The sequence below is a fragment of the Lutra lutra genome, chromosome 10 (assembly GCF_902655055.1).
Source record: "Lutra lutra chromosome 10, mLutLut1.2, whole genome shotgun sequence".
Taxonomy (NCBI): Eukaryota; Metazoa; Chordata; class Mammalia; order Carnivora; family Mustelidae; genus Lutra; species Lutra lutra.
Genome location: NC_062287.1, coordinates 15,564,805 through 15,585,891, shown reverse-complemented (window position 1 = coordinate 15,585,891; position 21,087 = coordinate 15,564,805). Strand labels below are relative to the sequence as shown.

Here is a 21,087-nt window from a genome sequence, read left to right as displayed (position 1 = left end):
CCCTTCTCTCTCCCTCTCCCAGCTGGTTCCATCCATGTCATTGCTGTCCGCCCTCCCTTCCTTGTCTGAGGCTCCCTCACCCCGAGCCCTGCTCTCCTGACCTCCCCCTTCTCAAACATCATCCCTTGCCCCACAGACGAGCCCGAGGTGACCATTGAGGGCTTTGATGGGAACTGGTACCTGCAGCGAACAGACGTGAAGCTCACATGCAAAGCTGACGCCAACCCCCCCGCCACCGAGTACCACTGGACCACGTAAGTGCTCTGGGGCGGGCCGGGCTCCCGGCAGGGTCCCTCGCCAGTCACAGGGAGATACCCCACCCTACCTCCAGGAGCATTAAGTGGGGAGGAAATCGGGGTCTTCATTCAGGTTTCTCAGTGGGAAGGGGAGGGGCCGCGAGAGACCCCGTGTGCATACACCCCCCATCTGATAGCAGCAGGGTCAGCGGGACAAACCATTCTGCCAGAGGGGGGGTCCCCTCATGATCTGCCTGCTTTCCTCTCCCTAATAAAGAATTTTGTCGTTTTCCTTTGGTGATCTCAGTCTGAGTCACTCCCACCCAAGCCCCCGGTATTTATTTTTATCGAGGTGTCCCCAGGGAAGCTGGCTTTCTGGAGCATCCCAGATCTTTCTTTGTTCCCATTCCTTCTCTCCAGCACCCTCAGATTCTCAAGGAGAGGGCAGCCTCAGCCCAGCATGCCTGTGTTCATGGTGTGCTTGTCCCTTATCCCGTCCTCTGGTTCCTGGCTTCCCAGTCTTTGAACCTGGCTCTCAGAGGGTCTGGTCCGCTCCTACAGTTGGCTCTGATGGCCTGAGCCAAGGTTCTTTCCAGAGAAGATCTGGGTGGAACACCGTAGAAAGACGGGTGTGGGGAAGCCAAGAAGCAGGCTGACGTGATGGCCAGGAGATGGCTGCCACATTGTGTCTGTACTCTTTCTCCGGGAGGCAGAGGGCACTGGCTTGCCCTAGCTCACTCTCACCCTCCATCCACTTCCTGCAACCAGAAGCGCTTCTGAAGGTACAGGTCGCCAGGGCCGGCTTGCCAGTGTCAGCTCTGTGTGCCTGGGAGCTGCCAGGTCCAACAGAACCATAGCTTCGTGGATCAGAAGGCAGTTCCCTGCGTTTCCCCAGGAGAAAGGCCTGTGATGTGTCTAGCAGAACCATGAGATAGTGAAATGGGACTCGATTCCTCCATGGGGGCGGTTACGCGAGCAGCTCGTTAAACCACAACCCAAGAGACCAGGTCTAGTTGGAAGAGCACTGTGCCAGGAATCAAAGACCCGGGCTCCAGTTCTGTCACAAGGAGCTGTGTTCCTTGACTGTGAACTTAGAGTTTCTCATCAGTTCAGTGGGACAAGTACCTTCCGGTCCTGTCTGCATTTCAGTGCTGGGACCATTGAGTGTGAAACGCAGGAGATTACAATCGGGGCTGTTTTTCTTCCTTCCAAGACAGACCCTGCCCGTTACTCATTCAGCAAAAGGGCTGGGAGTCTTGGAGGAGTTGGGTGACACTGGGGCAGCTTCTGGCGGGGAGAGTCGTAACCCTCTGCCCTGTCTCCCCATCCCCGCAGGCTGAATGGCTCTCTCCCCAAAGGCGTGGAGGCCCAGAACAGAACCCTCTTCTTCAGGGGGCCCATCAGCTACAGCCTGGCAGGGACCTACGTGTGTGAGGCCACCAACCCCATCGGCACACGTTCGGGCCAGGTGGAGGTCAACATCACAGGTAGGAAGCTGCCCCCTGCCTGGCCTCTCTCTCCCCACTCACTGCTTCCTCCACAACTGACGTCCCCCACCTCTGGCTTGTGTCATGGCAGGAAGATCACATCTCCTCTTCCTCCTCCAATTCCCCCTTGAGCTCTGGCCATTGGCCTTGCTTTGCTTTTCTGTTTCCTCTGTTACAAGGCTCTGTGTGAGACAGGGTGACCCCCAATCAGAGTGGGGTCGAAGGGAGGCAGTAAGCGCCGTCTGCAACAATGCTGGGGGGGGCCCGGGGGGGCGGTCAGGGGCGGTGTTAGAGCTGCCCGTGTCCTGTGATGCTGGCAGCCGAAGCGTCTCTGTTCCTGTTCAGGAAACTCACGTGGGCAGCCGGGCGAGGCTTACCTCAAGCAGGGACACTGGAGGGAAAACAAGGAGATAGCCCAAAGCCATGGTGGTCCTGTGCCCCCTGACTGAATCGCTGTTTTCCCTGCATCTTCCTGTGTGTGGGTGCAGAAGAGGAAATTCAGCCACCTGCCCTCTCGGGCCCGAGGGAGGGAGCACAGGAGCTAGGATGTTCTGGGGGAGGCCTGCCATGGGCTGTGAAAGGAGCACAGGCGCCAGTGTCAATCAGCTGGGATGTGGACAGGTCCTCGAGGTGCCTGGAAGCCTTGTTGTCAGAATGTACAAAATGTGGGCCGAGTACCTAGCGCAGACCAGTCTGTCAACAAATGGCCCATGCTCTGTGATTAGTATCTCGATCTCTGTCATTATCATGATTAATGGAAGGATCAAAACAAGCCAGTAGAGGGGTACAGCTGCCATCACAAGTTCACAGCCGGAATGGGGGGTGTCTTTAACATTGTAGCTAAGCTGGTCGCAGGATAGGAAAGTGACAGAAAGAAGCGCCTGGCTAGGGAGGTGGTGTCATGCTGCTGCCGCCGCGGAGATGGACAGGAAGTGACGTCAGGGTGCATGTTGTGCACAGGAAGTGACGTCAGGGAGCTGTGGAGCCTGTGGGTGGTTGGACCGTGCTCACCGGAGGGCAGGCATAGGACTCGGGCACGGCCTGGAGAGGCCTCAGCTCTGGGCCTGGTCTCCGAAAGGAGGAGACCTCCTTTGTGGTTATGTCCAGGCACAGCTGCCCAGGGAGCAGCCGGACGGTGTGTGGGGCCTGCGCCGACCTGCCATCGGGACCTCTCCGTCTCACCCTCACCCGGGAAGGTGGCGTCCCTGGTCCTTTGCTGCTCTCTTCAACCCCCTGCCCTCTGCTTTCTGACTGGCTGAGGTAGTAGAAGCATCCGAGGAGGAACCCGGGGAAAGCTAAGGCTGCCTGTCCTCCAGGCTCGGGTCTGGGCTAGAGGTCAGAGCAGATTCACACGCTTCTCCGCTCCTGGAGAAAATGTGGGCCGAGCTCAGTAGGAGCCTCACAGGGGCCCGAGCTCTGGCCGTGGGGGCCATGGGGCAGACAAGGATGAGGAGTGAGGAGTATTGGTAAGGGAGCATGACCACGCCGCCGCGAGTCGTATCCTAGGAGGGACACGCAGACAGGCCTCGGTCGTGTGTGCCTGTGGCTGTGCCTGTCAGTCTGTCACACAGCGATCATCACACTTAGCTCAGGCCAGATGCCTGCTCCGCTAGCTTGCACACGCCAAGCCCTCCCGGGGTGGTGGTACCTTCTCCACTGGGGGGCCACCAGCACTCTGGTCCACCCCACCCGCAGCTGGGGGACCACTGTGTCGGCCTCCACCACTCAGGCTCTTTGGGGAAGCTGCGAACCAGGAAATCAGGGGAGGAGACTGAGAAACCTGGGAGCAGTGACCCCCACCCCCCCACCTGCCCTGTGATCCTACCCCTGGCATGAGTGGACCAGCCAGAGGCCCTTCTAGGCTTTTGGGGCCAAGGGGTGCTACCCACCCCAGAGGCAGGGCTGGGCCAGCAAGGGTAGAGACTCCCTTCTCCCAAAGCTCAGGAGATGTGGGATGCCCGGGAGTGCAGGGTTGCTCGTCAAAGTCACACCAGGTCCAGGAGCAGGGAGGAGGGGAAGGGGGCACTTGTCAGGCCCGAACTACAAAACAGAGAGGAAAGAAGGCAGCTGTGGAGACGGGCCATCTCCTTGCGCTGATGGCTGCAGGGGTGCCCCGCATGGGATCTGTGGTCGGGCCTCACTGGCCCTGTGGGCAGGGGGACCAAGCTGCCGAGGGCTCCAACTGGAGGAGGCACATAGCCTCTCCTCCTGTGCTCCCCAGAGATACTGAGCGGGACCAGGGGGTGGGGGGTAACCAAAGTCACATACAGGAGTGGTGAGAAGGGCCTTGCATAGGGACACTCTTACTGACAGTCCAGTCAGGCAGAAGCCGAGGAAGCATGACGCTCACTGAATCACTCACTGGTGGTCCCAGGAGCGGTTTCACCGGCCATCCCGAGGGACGGAGGGAAGCTCTCGAATCCCCTCTGGAGGGCTCAGCTGGGAAGCCGGAGCCTTTTCAGAGCTGCGTGTTCTTGGGCTCACGGACAATTTCCGAGCAGCCGCCAATACCACCAGACCTCATCCCATATCAGCTAGTGTCTGTCACATTCTCTGGGGGCCCCATCCGAGGGGCACAGCAATGCCCTGGGCTCCAAGCCCCACTAGTCAGGAGGGAATGCATGAGCGAGACGGATAAGTGGAAATTTAATTTTTCATCCTGGCCATCCGTTCGGGTAATAGCTTTGCCCTGGGCGCATCTGGAAAGGAAAATGAAGAGCAGCTGGGGGGGGGGGGGGGGGCAGCAGGGTGTGCGCCAAAGGCCCGAGCGTGTACAGGGCACGCATGTGCAGGGCACTGCCCCCACACGGACACACTTTAGCGTGGGCTTCTCAGGGCCCTGGGTCCTGGGGAAGGTGGCATTTGAGTTTCTACAGGGATGAGTGAGTGGGCAGTGATGGAGGATGGGGTTCACGGGCAGGGGAAGCTTGTGGGAGCCAAGTGGGCAGGAATGGAAGGAGTGGGGCTTTCTCTGTATTGTCAAAGGGGCTTCTCTGGAGGGTTCTCAGCAGAAAAGCAGCGTGGGGAGGCAGGCGGCTTAGACCAAGCATTTGAGAGTCTGCGTGGATGGCACCAGGGGACTGGTTAGGGGCTATACAGTGAGCGTGTCCCTAATGGGAAGCAGCAGGCCTGCGCTGCGGCCACGGGGCCAGTGGGGACAGACGCACCAGAATTTGTGTGTACATGTCCACAGCGCCATTTCCAGGATCTGAGTGCTGAGGAGCAGTTTCCTGGGGCTAGCCCTGTAGTCCCAAAACAAACCAGCGAGCTCCCCTCCCTTCTCCCTCTGGGGGTAACACGGAGTGTGGGGAGAGGTGCTCAGGGTATGGCCTTGGCCAGACTATAAAGAGGCTGATGGGGCAGCGTCTAGCCCTGGACTGGCGCTGTCTGGAGGAGAGTCTCCAGGCTGCTCCAGGGGCGGAGCAGGGAGGGTGTCTGCCCCAGTTCCCACTTGCAGTGACGTTCCAGGCTCATCCACTGGGGGTGACCACTGCAGGGTGAAGGAAACAGGTCTTCCTCTCAGACTGGGAATTCTCATGACCAAGTGTTGGTGGGGCTTCGGGGTCCATCTGGAACAGAGGGTGTGTGTGAGCCTGCAACGGCACGTGCCAGGGCGTGAGTGTGGGGGTGTGCCTCTGAGTGTGCAAACGTGCCTTGGCAAGCCGGCAGGCGCCTGTCTGTATGCTGAGTGTGCACACGGGAGGCCCGGCTGGTGGATGGCAACGTGCGGGAGGTAATCAGTGCACAGGTGGCTGCATCCGGGCCCCTGGGAGGGCTGGGTCCGGCCCCAGCATGACAAGACCCTGCCCGATGACGCGCTGCACAGCTGCTGTGGCTACTTCGGCAGGTCAGGGCTTCCCACCCTCCCTGCGGCCACAGCTATGCACCCTGGGAACTGTAGTTCTTCCAGCCTCCCGGCCCCATCTCCTGAGGCCAGAGCGCTTCCCTCTGCACCCTCACCTGGCTTCCGAAGTCCGTCTGCAGCGCCGGGAGGTCACCTAAGCCCTTCTTCTAACCTAGATTGGCCTGGATGCAAAGCAGCCACAATAACCAGGGTTCCCCCTGTTCCCAAAGATCCTCAGGGAAGAGTAAACCTCCTTAGGGCTTAGGGGGAGGGGGGAAAAAGTGAAACAGAAGGATCTAGAGGGGAAAGACACCCAGAGGCTCACCTCTAAGACAAGCCTTGCCTTAATGATCCATTCAACAAATACTCTTGATCTCTGGCCACCTGCCAGGCAGGCGAGGTTCTTGGGAGTACCTCAATGAAGCCAAGTCCCTGTCCCTCTGGAGTTAGTGCAGGACAGACCGCAAACAACAGAGGAACCACATTCGAAAAATCACATGGTCCTGTTGAAAGTGACATGGAGAAAAGAGGAGGAGGATGAAGGGGTCATAAGGGCTGGGGAAGGGTTCGTGAGCTGCGGTTGGCAACAGGGCAGTCAGAGCAGGCCTCGGCAAGAAGGGGATCCCAATGAGAAGTGTGAGCCAGGCCTTGAAGGAGGTGAGGGGGTGACCATGGGACATCTAGAGAAGAGTCTGCCGGGGTACAGGGCAGCCGGTGCCAAGGCCCTGGGTAAGCCTTGAGCAGAGTGAGCCAGGAGGAAAGCAAGAGATGAAATCAGAGGTGGGAGTGGAGAGGCCCAGGTCGTGTCGGCCATTTTAAACTCTTCAGATTTGATAGGATCTCTGTGGCTGCTCTGTTCAAAAGGGTCTCCAGAGGGGAAAGGAAGAATCAGGGAAGCCAGTTGGACAGCTGTTGCAATAATGCACGTGACGGGGCGCCTGGGTGGCTCAGTCCGTGAAGTGTGTGCCTTCGGCTCAGGTCATGACCCCAGGGTCCTAGGATCAAGTTCTGTGTCGGGCTCCCTGCTCCACAGGGAATCTGCTTCTCCCTCTCCTCCCACTCCTTCTCTCAAGCTCTCGCTCTCTTCCTCTCTCAAATAAATATTTAAAAAATTAATGCAAGTGATAGGTGATGGTGGCTTGGATTAGGGACGGAGCGATGGTGGAAAGTAGTCAGGTTCTAGATTTACTCTGAATTCGAATTTACAGACTAATTTGGGACACAAGCTGTTCTCACGAAATAGGTTAATACAGCAAACTCTACCACACCCTGATTAGCGGGGCCCAAAAAATTCAGTCTCGTCAAGTAAAACATCAGAGAGCTTTATTTTTTCGTTGGATCTCTACCGTCGCAGAAAGCGTAAAAATAAATATAGTGGAACTTAGACTGCACACAGCTATAACATACATGAATAGAAACAGTCCCAAATTATCATGGGGCTGCCACTTCCCCAACCCCTCTCGTCTTTCCTCATTCCTGCAAAAAAAAAAATGTTCAAAAACTGAAGAAATGGAAATGGGCACAAGGGACTGAGGAAGGGCATTCCTGGAAGGGCCAACAGCACGAGCAGAGGCTTGCAGTAAAGAATCAACTTGGATGGCAAGGCTGGGGAGTTAGCCATAGCCAAGATCAAGTGGTATGATGGGAGCTCTGGAGCCCAGACTGGCATAGTCCACAGGCAGTGGAGACATCATTGCTACTCTTTGAGGAAGGGAGTGATAGTGTCTACACACTGGAAATTAACCTGGTGACTGTGGACAGAGCAACTCAAAGGACACAGAGACCAAATGGAGGTGGGAGATTCAGGAATCTCCTATAGTAAAACCTGGCATGAAGTGATAAAATATTGAATAGGAAGAGTCAACAGGATTAGATGGAAAAATCTGAAAGGAAATGTAGGTCCCTCCATGTGAATGCCTTTCTTATTCTCTTGGCCTCTCCAAGTCCTTGCCATCCTCAAGGCTTGGCATAAGTCTTTTCCAAGAAGCCTTTGCTAACTCCAGACCACAGTGTTCTCCCTCCCCTGTACTCCTGAGGCCCCTGCCAGTGCCCTTGACTGTCTGCGTGCTGCTTTGTCTCTAAGGGTGTCATTTGGTTCCCCAGGGAGGCTATTTCTTGTATTCTGTGACCAGCAAAACAGATGCTCCATAGAGGTTTGTTGATTGGGTAGATGGATGGATTGGTAGAGAAATAGATGGCTGGATAGGTAGATGGCTGGATAGAGGGGTAGATAGGTAGAGGGATGACTGGGTGGCTTGGTGGGTGGGTGGGTGGGTGGATGGATGGATGGATGAGTGGGTGGGTGGATGGATGGATGGATGGTTGAGTGGGTGGGTGGATGGTTGGATTAGTGGATGGGTCAGTGGGTAGGTAGATCAGTAGATGGGTGGGTGGATGGATGGTTGGATTAGTGAATAGGTAGATCAGTAGATGGGTGGGTGGGTGGGTGGGTGGATGGATAGATGAGTGGGGTGGACGGGTTGATGGATGGATGTATGTTTGAGTGAGTGGATGGATCGATGGATTGATGGATAGATGAGTGGGTGGATAGATGGATGGATGGTTGAGTGGGTGGATGGATGGTTGGATTGGTGGATGGACCAGTGGATAGATAGGTCAGTAGATGGGTGGGTGGATGGGTGAAGTGATGAGGTAGGTTAGAGGTGAGAACTGAAGAGTTAGCAGGCAGGATGAAAGCACAGAGGCTAGGTTCCTGATAGCTGCCTTTCGGGCACGCCTTGTGGAGGCAACTCCTACTTTGTGGGGGAGCAAGTATGCAGCCCTTTTAAAGGCAGTAAACAGATGGGACCTATTGAAGCTGGAGAAGCTTGAAGTTCCAGGGAAACGGTTCTGGAAGTAGGCAGTGAGGACAAATACTCAGTAAATATTTATTGGGCAGCCACTTGGTGACCTGCATGAAGGACACAGTGGTGACAAGTGGCTGTGCCTCTCTCTGCCAACTCCTTCCTGGTGGAGAGGCCAGAACAGGAGCATCTGGGTGGTCCCTGCTCAGCCACGTGACTGCAGATAAATGGCCTCCCCTTCTTTTGGCCTCTGTTTTCATTAGGCCTTCCAGGCTGGACTCCCAGAAGTCCTTTCCTCTTCTGGAGTCTCGGGCCTGCTTCTTCCTGCTGCAGGCAGCACCCCACCCACTCCCACACAGGGGCTAGCTTTGCCTCTGGAAGGACGAAACGGGCTCATAGGAAGAGCAGGTTCCCTTAGAGCGGGTGATGCCCATTGAAGGAGTGAGCTGGCAGGAACCGATTCCCAGAGACCAGAACAGATGCCCAAACCATACACCTTTGCCTGGGCCTGAGTGAGGAGGGCTTAGAACAGCCTGGCAGCCCTCCCAGGCTCCCCCGGAACCTGCCCACAGCGCTCCTGACCCGGGTCAGCCGTGGTCTCCGGTGCCACCCTGTGGTGGTGCTGGGAACCGCCTCCCTCCGTCTCCCCTCTGGCCCCCTTCAGCCTCTGGCAAGGAAGGCCCTGTACGGAGAGGGAAGGGACAGCACAGGCGCTCCCCCAATCAGCCTTCCCTCCCACCTCCCACTTCCTTTCTCTTCCCTCCACCTCTCCTGCCTCCTCCTTTCCACCCTGTCATTGGGGTGCACGTTTCTGCACGCGCATTCTGCCATGATGGCCAGGGTGTGCCCCGGCACACTCCCTTGTGTGTACGCGTCGTCACCGCCATGTGTGCACGTGCGCTCACGCCGGACTCCTGCACAGCCACGCTGAGCGTCTTCTGCCCCTGGCCCAAGCTGGCAGTGCCCTCAGCACCCACCTTGCTCTGCAGGGCCAGACCGCTGGCGTCCCTGGGGCCAGCCTGGGACCCCGTCTTCTTCCGTGTGCCCTAGGGAGCACAGTGAAATCAGACGTGGGCACCCAGTGACCTGCAGGTGTCCAGCACAGGCTCTCCATGCAAAAGAACGAACTGGTGTTGCATCATTGGCTGGTGGCCTCGGGCAGATCATTCAACCTCTCTAAGCCTTATCCCCTCCTGAACTGAATAGAAAGTAATAGCACACTTACGTCATGCAGTGCTGTGACGGTGACTGGCGGCTAGGGGGACACTGGGTCCATCGCACCACTGATGGGGGTGGTCTAGCTGGCACCACAGCCAAGGAGAAAGCCAACACGGAGGCTCTGGGGCTTTAGCACTCTCTGCCTCTCCTCTCGCTCCACCTGCAACACCGCTGTACCTTGGGCTCCTGGAGGGGTTAGGAGCTCCCCGAGGCAGGGTGGGGGCTCCTGGAGGGGGCGGGGGCTCCTGGAGGGGGCAGGGCGCCAAGAAGCCTGCCAAACCCTGCTGCCCTTGGGCCTTGGGCCCGCCCGCTTCCTGGCCTTTCCATCCCCTGCCTCCCTGCCACCCCTGCCGACTCCCCCCAGGAACAGACACTGACACTGTCCCCCTCCATGTCTTTTCCTCACCCAGAGTTCCCCTACACCCCGTCTCCCCCCGAACACGGGCGGCGCGCCGGGCCAGTGCCCACAGCCATCATTGGGGGCGTGGCAGGGAGCATCCTGCTGGTGGTGATCGTGGTCGGCGGGATTGTGGTGGCCCTGCGCCGGCGCCGGCACACCTTCAAGGGTGACTACAGCACCAAAAAGCACGTGTACGGCAACGGCTACAGCAAGGCAGGCATCCCCCAGCACCACCCGCCCATGGCCCAGAACCTGCAGTACCCGGATGACTCGGACGATGAGAAGAAGCCCGGCCCTCTGGGTGGGAGCAGCTACGAGGAAGAGGAGGAGGAGGAGGGCGGCGGAGGGGGCGAGCGCAAGGTGGGTGGTCCCCACCCCAAATACGACGAGGACGCCAAGCGGCCCTACTTCACCGTGGATGAGGCGGAGGCCCGTCAGGATGGCTATGGGGACCGGACTCTGGGCTACCAGTATGACCCCGAGCAGCTGGACTTGGCCGAGAACATGGTTTCTCAGAACGACGGGTCTTTCATTTCCAAGAAAGAGTGGTATGTGTAGGCGCCCCCTCCAAGCCTCTGTCTGCGCCTTTCTCCCCAGCCCCCACCCGCACGCCCCCTGCCCACCCCCGTGCCCGCTCCTCCGGGAGCTCGACAGAGACTCACCCAGCTGCCCAAAGCCAGCTCCACACTCCTGGGGAGCGGGGAGCCCAGGGCACACGTGACCTGGCTTGGTTTTGATTTCCTCCCCGTCCCCGGCCCTCCCCATGCTGTTGTGTTCACTGTGGCTTTGGTGTTGCTGTACCTTTTCTCCCCTGACCCTCCGCCTGCCCTCTGTGCGGGGAGCCCTATTCTCGTCTTGTGTACCTGGGCACCCCTCCAGGGTTTGGGGAGCCAGCCCTCCCCCACCCCCCAACACTGGAAACTGTTTGCGTCCTTCCCACTGGGGGTGGAGGGCTGAGGGGGGCCCTGAGGGGGAAAGCCCTGCCCTACCCCCAGCTGCTGCTCCTCTTTTCCCAGGGAGAGGGAACCCAGTCCTCCCTGCCACCAGCAGCCGGGAGCTTAGACCCTGGTCTAGATGGCAATTGCACCAGAGAGGCAGGGAGAGGCTTCTCCAAAGCACCCAGGGTTGTCTTGTTCTTTATGTGAATCAAGTTGAGGTTTCCACCCAGGGCCTTGGGCAGTGTATTTTCCTGGCGAGGTTGGTTTTACATTTTTTTTCCTCATTGGCTGACAGAGAATGAAGTTGGCCCAGCCCTGGTGCGTCTCTCCTCTTGACCCCTATCTGCTCCCCATGCAGTGGGGCTCCCCTATCTGGCCCATGCTTCCCATATGCCTCTACCAACGCATAACACTGACACCTACATGCACACTCGCCACTCATGTCCGCCCCTCGTTCCCCCCGGGGCCATATGCCCTTGCAGGCTGGACAGCGCTGGGGCCCACCCCTCTCTGCTCCACCTTTTCCCCTCCCAGCAGAGGATGGGGACAGCTGAGACCAGAGCTCCCTGGAGCCTCTACCCTAGGAGCTCAGGCTGGCCCCAAAATGCTTCTTTCAGCAGGGGAGTTTCTCCCATTTCTCCCTTACCTGTCAAGTGCTGGTAACTGTTGATTCCCCTGGAGAGTCAGGGCTGGGGTCCCTAGCATGTGCAGGTGTCAGAGGTGACCGAGTACCACCAGTCAGTGAGGAAGGGAGTCGACGGTAGAAGCTCTGCGAACACACAGAGTACAGCCGGCAGCCCACCTGCCAAGGCCAATGCAGACGTTCTGGGCTTGCCGGAAATGCAAGGGGAGTGGGGTCACGAGGAATCCAGATTCAAGAGCTCCTGTTCACCCCTCACCACCTTCCTCTCTCCCCTCCCAGCTCAGCTATACCTGGTCTCCATTCTGGGATGGGGAAGGGGTAGGGGATCCTTAGGGAAGCTTTCCCTTTGAGTTACAGGTTCCCTCCTTGAATGGGGCTCTGGGTCCCCATCAGTCACCCACGACGAGGGCTTCCTGTCTGTACAGTCGGGGAAAGGTCCCTCCCAGCCCTCTCCATTCCCCCAGCTCAAAGTGCCTCAGTTCCTCCATCTGCCCACCCTGGTCCCCCCAGCACTCTGGATAGGAAAGACCCTGGGATGGGAGAGGCAGGCTCATGCCCGCCCATTAGGGTTCCAGTTAACTCAACCCAGGCTGTCCAGGGCTCTGTGGGATGGCAAGTGTTGGGGGGGCAGGCAGCAGACCACTCTGTGCCCCACGGGCACCGACCTACCCTGCCATAGGCTTCCCAAGGGAGCCCCAGCACCCCTTCCTCCCTTCCCTGGTGCTGCTATTGAATCCCTGCCCACCCCTGTCTCTGCCCTGGCAACCCTGGGCCCACCAGCTGGGCCACCCTCACCTGGCCCCCACTGCCCTCACCCAGCCCTGGCTGCCCAGTAGCCACGTAGCAGAAGTCTGAAGCCATGCCAGCCCTGGGACAGCTCTCCCCTCTTGGCACTGGGGGTACTGGATGGGGTGGAGCTGGAGGAGAACGTTCTGAGGTCTTTCTAGCCACAGGGCAGAGGGGTGTGGAGGAGCTGGGCTGCTTCTCCTGGCAGTATTAGTGTCCCCCTCCCCACCCAGGGCAGAGGGCTTTCTCCATGTTACATCCCACCTCACGGCACTCTGGCCCCTCTGTTTGGTCTCCTTGTGCCTGGGGGCCTACTTGATAGAGGCATTCTCTGTCTTCTGGAAACCATGAAACAAAGAACTCTTCTTCCTGTGTCTCCCTTATCTTGCACTGCCAATCCCTGTTCCTCCTTATATGATGTACTTAGGAGGGCCTCTGGGCCCAGCCAAAGCACTGAGTCCCCTTTAAGACACCTCCATACCCTCCCCCCAAGCAAAGCACAAACTGTGGGACTCATGCCACATGCATGGACCATGTGGGAGGCTGCTGCCTGTCCGGGAGCCCAGCGGCACTCCCGGCAAGGCAGCTGCTGCTCGGGGGCTGAAGGTAGGCATGAGGCAGCAGGGGTTGGCACTCGGGCCTGGGGAGGTGGGGTTTTCTGTACCCCGAGTCTGCAGGAAGGTGGGACCTGCTGCTGGGCTCCCTGACACAGCCCGCTGGCGGCGGGGAGGCCTGGCCCAACAGAGACAAGGACACTCCACTTCTCCTTCATGCCCCAGCATGAGCTGAGCTTCTGCCTTTGCTGGAAATGAAATAAACTTGGTATTCCTTGTGCCAAGGCGTCCCCCAGTTGTCACCCTGCCTCTTGTTACCCTCCCTGTTCTTGGCCCCCCAACCCTCTGACCCCCACCCATTTCTTTAAGATTTTGATATTGTTCTGATGTGTAAAAGCATCTGAGTCCCCTTTCATCAGAAGGAGCTGAAAAGCAGCAGCACGGGATCGGTGATCGTGAGCAGGCGAGTGCAGCCACCTCCAGCCCCGTCCACACATGCGCGGGGCACCCCCACCCCCCAACAGACCCAAGCACAGGTGCCCTGGGCATGCACAGGTGCGCACACGCGGCCGTGGCAGAGGACTGGGCTGGTCCTGCTGAAAGCCCCACAGGAGAGAGGTGAATTCCCAGTGCTCAGGCCATTAGAGAGACTCATGGGAGCCTCGTTTCCCTGGACCTGTGCCCCCTCTGCCAACCTCCTCCTACGTGCCCAAGCCACTGGTGCAATAATTTTTTTCTGCCATCCTCCGAGCAGAGGAATCGGGAATTGTGTTCGGTGGATGTGGGCAGCTCACCCGAGGGGTGGGGTGGGGGCTGCTCACAGGCCTCCAGGGGCCCAGACAGACCTCTGAAGCCCAGCTGCCACCAGGAGCCCGCTCCTACGAAGGACCGGGCAGGACCCTCCCAGGCCCCCGCACCCACAGAGAGCCCTGCTCTGGCCACGGGCGCCCCAGGGGGGCAAGCCCTGGGGTCCTGGCGCCTCTCGCTGCTGCTGTCCCACCGGAAGGCCAGAGGAGCCCCTGTCCCACCGGTGCTGCTGCTCTTCTGACCCCTGCTGTGAGGAACAGGATTCTAGGCCAGAAAACGATGGTTTCCTCTTTTTGTATAAAATGGAAACAAAATCCAGGAGAAGCTGCCACTCCTCACCTCTGAGTGCAACCCGCTACCTTGCCTTCGGTTTCTTCGTCACCGTGTCGTCTTTGGTCCCGGAGACGGCTCAGCAGGTTCTCCTGGTTCTGACCCAGGGGGTGTTTGCATCACCCCCTTTTACTTGTATAAAAAAAAAAAGATGGGTTGAAAAAATGTACTGAGGAAAAGAAATGTACTTTTTTATAAATAAAGTGTTTAAAACAACCTTGCTTGTCTGTGTCACTCCTCACCTCCCCACGGAGGCTGTGCCCTGGTCCCCAGCCGTGAGCGTGGGGACAGGGTCAAGCTGGAGACAGGCTGGCAGGGGAGTGAAGGGAAAGGAGCCCCCACCCCGCGCCAGGGGCCCGTGTTCTGGGACAGCGACGAAGACCCCTCCAGGAGCCCACCCCTGGTGTGAGGGGCCTGCCTGAGACCTCATCCCAGCGCTCGAGCTGCCACGAAGCCTCCCCCACCTTCGGGAAGACTGTGGGCAGCAGTGGCAGGCCCAGGTGGGGAGGCCTTCAGGACATGCAGCCTGAGAGGCTGGGGACTGGCTGAAGCAGCCCTCCCCCCACCGCGCCCCCGCTGGCCCTAGTCCCTGCCTCCCTGCCCCACAGCAGCACACTTCCCCCTCTCGCCCACGCCCACTCCCTGCTGTCCTGCTCCTTCCTGCCAAGTCCCCTCCTGCTGTTGTTTGGAGGAGAAAACCAGCACTGTCACACCTGTCACGTCAGACAGACTGGGGACAGGGGAGAGATGGGGAGCTTTATCCTTTCATCCTCTGTTTCGAGGAGACCACCAGGACCTGTCCCCTGCCAGCTCTCTCTGCCAGAGACCCAGCTCCTCATCTCTCCAGGGGACTGGTTGCAGGGAAGGGCTCCTCCTTCCTTGGTCACCTCCCCTCCCCACTCCAGCACCATCTGCTTCCCATCTCCTCGGCTGGAATGCAGGACAAATCGGTCTTGGGTGGGAGTGGCAGGGGCTTCACCTCCCCCCGCCCCATCATCACCAGTAGCATCTCCTTTCACTGAAATCCACACCATTTGCCCCTGAGGAAGGTGGGGGGCCGGGGGGGATGCTGGAGGCCAAGGTGGCCACTTAGAAAGCCCTCCAGCTCATCTGGGCTGAAGCCCGTCCTCCACACCTAGGATCCAGTGAAGCGGGGGAGGTGGGGGCAGGCAGAATCGGGGAATCAGGCGTGGAGAAGGAGGCAGCAGCTGTTGGCAGCTGGCTGGGCCCCTCACTGGAAGGCCAGACCAGCACCCTAGACTGTTTAGATGCTGGTTCTCGAATGAGATGCAAATTGGTTGTTTAAGTGGTCACTTCCTCAGTTTTCTAGGCTGTCCATTTAAGTTAATTTTTAATTTGTGCAGGCAATAAATGCTTAATTACATTATTAATATATTGGAAAAGAGCAGTGGACAGAACGTCCTAATTGGCATTTAACTAGAGCGTTCCGGCAAATTAGCCAAGACTTTCCCCGGCAGCGGAAGGAGGGCCAGCCAATTAGTCCCAGGCACAGGCTCTCCAGGCCAAGGAAGCCAGATCCGGCCCCTTCCCCCAGGGTCCCAGGAGTACAGGGCACACCTCACTCTCTAGTTGCTAGTTGAGCTAGGCTCAGGAAGAACTTTGCTCGTTAGGCTCCTTCTGCCCAAACCTCAACCCTCAGCCCTCTCCCCACATCCAGAAGACAAAATGCTTGGTGACCTGGGGACAGGACCCACCTGTGTGGCTAAGGTCCCCCTGGGATGTGCCCACCATTGCCTTCAGCTGTGGGCCTGGGACTAAGATAGCTGGGCAGCTAGAGCTCCTTTCTGGGTACCATGGAGGTCTCTCTCCCTTCTTCCTTACCTCGACCACTCTGATTGTAGGATGTTGAAGAGAATAAACTTGATGAACGGAAGAATTCATTGTTTTACTCATGCATGCATTCATTTATTTGGCCACTCTGGGCCAGGCCACTCCTGAGTTCCTATAATGGTCCCACCCAAAGTCCTTCTTTCAAAAAATTCCAAGCGTCCAGGGGTCCCAAATTCCAAAACAGCCAGTGCCTGCTGGCCACAAGTGGAAGCAGAACTGTGCATAAAGCCCTATGGGTAGCACAGAACAAGAATGTCTTCATTTTACTTGGGAAGGTCTAAAAGGCTTGTGATATTCCCCCTGGGCCTAAAGGATGTGTAGGACTTCTCCAGGCCAGAAGTGTTTAAGAGGATCCCAGGCTAACTTGAGAATTTAGCATCTTGTATTAGTTCTAAAAGATCATTCTAGCCCAACATGCTTATTCGGCCCAATGAGAACTGAACCCAGGAGAGGAAGCTAAGGCTTGGGGACCAGACCATCAGAACGCATGCGCTGAACCAGCTCAGGGGCCCAGAGCCAGATCTCAAGCAGCAGGAGGGGGAAGAAAGCCAGGGAAGGGGGTGGCACCAGCCTAACTCTGGAGAATGCTAGACCTGACACCAGTTTCAGTTTGCTCACAGAGCAGTGTGAACCCCCATGGGTTATAAACGGAGTTTGTGGGAGCCACATTTGGTGTCAAGCAGAAAAGATGGTAGGATTCTGACGCCACTGCCAATGTGCATTTTCTTCCACGCCACCGAGCAATAAATTCAATCCAGAAACTGTCGACCTGGAGGGAGCATCAGATCCCAGAGGCTAGGGGCTTAGTCCCCCAAGACTGCTCACCCGCCTCAAACACCAGGGTCACATCCAACTTGTCACCTGTGCTTCTGACCCACGGGCTAGAAATCAAAGGTTCCTTGGGTTGAATTAATTTGCTAGAGTGGCTCACAGAACTTAGGAAACCAGTTAACTCAGTAGATCACCTGTTTATTAGAAAAAGCTGTAATTCCTAGAAGAGCTGCATTTAAGTCAAGGCGCATGGGAAGGGGCAGGGAGCTTCTCTTCCCGCATCAGCGTGGGGTCACCAAGCCAGAAGCTTCTCCAAACCCTGTCCCTTTGGGCTTTTATGGAGGCTTCAGGACACAGGCATGATTGACTAAATTATTGGCCACTGATAACTGAACTCAATCTCCAGCCCCCTCGCTCCTCCCTAGAGGTCAGAGGTGGGGCGGAAAGTTCCAACCTTCTAATCACACGGTTGGTTCCCCTGGCAGCCAGCCCCCATTCTTGGGTGTTTTCCAAACTTCATTAACTTAAACCCAGGTGTGGTTGAAAGGATCTCTTATGAGTATCAAGATACCTTTATCACGCTTATCACTTAGGAAATTCCGAGGGTTTTAGGAGCTCTGTGCCAGGAACCATGACAAAGACCAAACACATGCTTCTTATTACAAATCTCAATTATCCCAGGTGGTATCTGCGTGTGTTTGGAGAATGGGAGGTAGGTTGGGGTGGGGGGAGGGTGCAGGAGGAAAGGCTTCCGTGAAAGCTGGCGGGGAGACCCTGCTCCTAGAAGCACCTCGGCCCTGACGCAGTCCTGGGGCTCTACCTTGGTACTGGCTTCTGTGGTCCCCAAACCCAATTTTCTGCCCTGATTTACAGCCTGATTTACCCATCAAGTGGGCCAATCCCCACTCTACTTCCACACCACCAGATCCCAGCGGAGAGGCTGAGGCACAGCCCTCTCCCCTCCCTCCCCTCTGGCAACCACACCCTCCCTCCCCAGCACGCATGCGCACCACAGCAGAGGGACTCATCCTCGCGCGTCCCCAACTCACCTTGATCTCCAGGGAGGCTCAGGAACAGCCCTTCTGGGGAACCAGCTCCAGGGTACCATCAACGCACATCACAGGCTCCACTGAGCCAAAGAAGTGAGCCCTGCACACACATGCCTGAGTCACCGGGGACTTAAAAACATCACTCTTCCAGGCCCCAGCCCCCATTAATGGAGTCAGAGCCTCTGGGCGCATCGTCAACAGGCCACCCAGCAGACTCTAATAGTGCAGAAGCACCGGCCATGCCAGGTGTCACTGAGGAAGAAGCAGGGCCTGAGCTAGGAAACCGGACGGACCGGTGGCAAGGTGGGTGATTTGGTGGGTGAAGCACGTAAGAGTTAGGGGGCCAAACGTGCTGTTCGTTGGGCTGTCACCTTGATCATGATCATCACCTTCAGCTGCGACACCTGGGCCCCGGCTGCTGGTGACAGCAGTGGGGGACAGTAGGGAGCCAGGATGGGGACCTACCTGTAGTCCTCGGGACGCAGCTCTCTGCAGGTAGACCGTTCCTTGGCACCTGTGTCTGAGTCCACGCCAGAAGGCAAAGTAGGATTCTGAGGTAGAAGACGGGGCAGAGGCTCCAACAGGCCCTCCTGGAAGGGAGACTCTTGCTGCCTAGTGTCCTGGGAGGAAGTGGACGCACTTCCCCCCCCCCCCCCAATGAAGGCCAGTAGCAGTTCTCTGAGATGATGGGGGATGCGCTGGGAGAGGCAGAGGGGAGGACGGCCAGCCTGTGCCCGGAGAGCCCTCTGAGAACCAGCCCCAGGGAGCGCTAGAGGCCTTCTATGAGGAGGGTATCCTGCTCCACAGAGAGCAGGCCTTTGGGGATGCCTGACTCAGAGACAACATGCTGGGGTCCCCTCAGCCCGAACTCACACCCATGCTCCCCTTAGTGGCCAACACCTTCCCCTTGTGCTACGCTCCCAGCACCCTCAGCCCCAAGAGAGCTTCCATGCCAACAAGAGTCAGCAAGGACTAGAACCCACTAGCTGCCTTCCGCCACTAGGCTGTAAGCCTCTTAAAGACTGGGAGCACATCTAATTCATCCCCAACACCTGGCCCAGGGCAGGCACACACTGGGTACCCCAAAATGGTGGAACCAAACTGAACTTCCCAAAGTGAGAGTCAGAAGACCTACCAGGTGGAATGGCCCAAACTCCCTCAAGGTAGGGCTTTCCTTCAAGCATCCCAGTTACCTCTGATGACAGGCAACTCACTACCTCTCAAATTAGGCCCACCATCATTGAGCAACTCCTCTATTGAGATAGAATTTCCCTCCACTAAGTTTCACCCTTGGTGATTCCTTGACCTTCCTAAGACAGCCCTTCAAATGTCTGGAGATGGTTAGTCCTGGCCAAACCTCTTCATACACTTCATACACTTATCCCTCTGCTGTAATCACCAGGCTACTTAGCAGCACATCTGATAGGAGCCTGAACTTGAGAGTCAGGCAAACCTGGGTTCAAGGCTGGGCTCAGCTGACCAGTCATTACAGAAAAGCATTATCATAATGCCCCGCACAGAGCAAACTTTCAAAGTCACATCAAAATCCCGGTTCCCTGTAGACTTTGAATTTTTTCTCTTTTTTTAAGTTATTTTAATTCCAGCTACTTTCAGTGTGATATTAGTTTCAGGTGTACAATATAGTGATTTAGCCCTTCCCTACATCACCTGATGCTCATCAGGACAAGGGCCCTCCTTCATCCCCAACCCCTAGTTTACCCTTCCCCCCACCCCCTCTTCCTATGGACTTTGGGTGGTCATAATGTATCAACAGAAATAACAAAATGGATTGTAACAAATGTACCACTCTGGTGGGACTTTGGTGGTAGGGAAGGCTGTGCCTAATGGGGTCACAGGGTATATGGGAAATATCTATATCTTCCCCTCAATTTTGCTGTGAACCTAAAACCGCTCTTAAAAATTATCTTTAAAAGGGGCGCCTGGGTGGCTCAGTGGGTTGAGCCGCTGCCTTCGGCTCAGGTCATGATCCCAGGTCCTGGGTTCGAGCCCCACATCGGGCTTTCTGCTCAGCAGGGAGCCTGCTTCCTCCTCTCTCTCTGCCTCTCTGCCTACTTGTGATTTCTCTCTGTCAAATAAATAAATAAAATCTTTAAAAAAAAAATTATCTTTAAAAAAAAATGTCCCTGATACTCCACAGTTTGGAAAAACAACAACACAGCACTAGCTCTCTCTCATTCTGAGGAACCAGGGATAAAATATGATTCCTGGAACAGATCTGACCAGCAGGGGATGGGAGATGGAGGTGGGGGGTGGGGGGGATTATCTGCATGTCTTCCCTGAACCTGGCCCATTCCCTCTACATGGTGGATACAGCCAACCCAGCTGACCTCCGTAATGGTAGTGACACAGAAAACTGGGTGGCGTGGGCTCAATCCTGGTGGTTAAATTTCTGGGTGGGTGGGTGGACGGACGGGTGGACACGTCGATGGATAGATGTGTGGGTGGGTAGGTGGATGGTTGAATGAATGGATGGGTAGATGAAAGGACGGATGACTGGATGGAAGGATAGATGGATGGGTGGCAGATGGATGGATAGGTGGTTGGGTGGGTGGATGAATAGATGGATGAGGACCAATGAATGGATGGATGGCTGGATGGATGGTTGAGTGGATAGGTGGAGGGGGGATGGATGGGTGGATGGATGAGTAAACCTTTGAATCCTTTTCATGTGTGCTACTTCTAGACAGGTATCTCTCACCCAGTACTTGGGCTATTTTCTCCCCTAAATGTGGTGATTTTCATGTTTCTCTGCTATCCATTTACCTTAATGAGCGGGGTCAGCGTTTCAGCCTGGCGCAGTCCTTTCAGATGATTCTATCACCAGTTCTGTTCACAGCAGACATCCGTTGAAGCCGTGGCGAAAGGAGAGAGGCGGGCTTGAGGGTCCAGCTGACCTTGAGTCCATCACTAGTTGCACCATTTCTCAGCTGTGAGTACCTAAGGCAAGTTGCTTGCCTTCCCTGGGCTTTATAACTGAAGCTCTGAGAAGAGACTGCTGAGATGAATAAAAACCATTGTATATAGAGAAAGTTATTTATAAAGCAGATGATGGTGGCACCTACCAGAGAGGGCCGCTGCAGGGATTAAGGAGAATCATCCCTTTGTAAAGACGTAACACAACAGCTGAAGCAGAGTGAGTGCTCAGTTGAGTCAAGCTAGGCGGGAGTTATCTCCTACTATTATTTTCCCCACGGCCTATCTGCCCTAAGCCGCCAACTGCAGCAGAGAAACGGGACCTGTCACGGAAATGACATCAGGCTTTAGGACACTTGCCAAGTCCCAGGAAGGAGCCCAGCTCTGTGCCCTCGTGGATACATGGTGACCACCATGGTTTGCATCTTCCCCCAG

General features: G+C 56.7%; 1 protein-coding gene and 1 long non-coding RNA gene across 2 annotated transcripts in view; one reads left to right on the top strand and one right to left on the bottom strand.

Annotated features, from left to right (window-relative positions):
* NECTIN1 (nectin cell adhesion molecule 1) overlaps positions 1–14,263 on the top strand; it is a 62,133-nt gene extending 47,870 nt beyond the window's left edge. Inside the window, exons 4-6 of the mRNA XM_047692634.1 lie at positions 137–254; positions 1,572–1,723; positions 10,000–14,263. Of these exons, the coding sequence (XP_047548590.1) occupies positions 137–254; positions 1,572–1,723; positions 10,000–10,547 (818 nt within the window). The 3' untranslated portion in view covers positions 10,548–14,263. The remainder of the gene's footprint in view (positions 1–136; positions 255–1,571; positions 1,724–9,999) is intronic.
* Positions 14,264–17,720: 3,457 nt separating this feature from the next.
* LOC125079174 (uncharacterized) lies at positions 17,721–20,633 on the bottom strand. The gene is made up of 4 exons (XR_007121064.1): positions 20,503–20,633; positions 19,382–19,386; positions 18,184–18,338; positions 17,721–17,818 (listed from the first exon to the last, which is right to left on the bottom strand). It is a non-coding gene; the product is annotated as an uncharacterized LOC125079174 (long non-coding RNA).
* Positions 20,634–21,087: the final 454 nt, after the last annotated feature.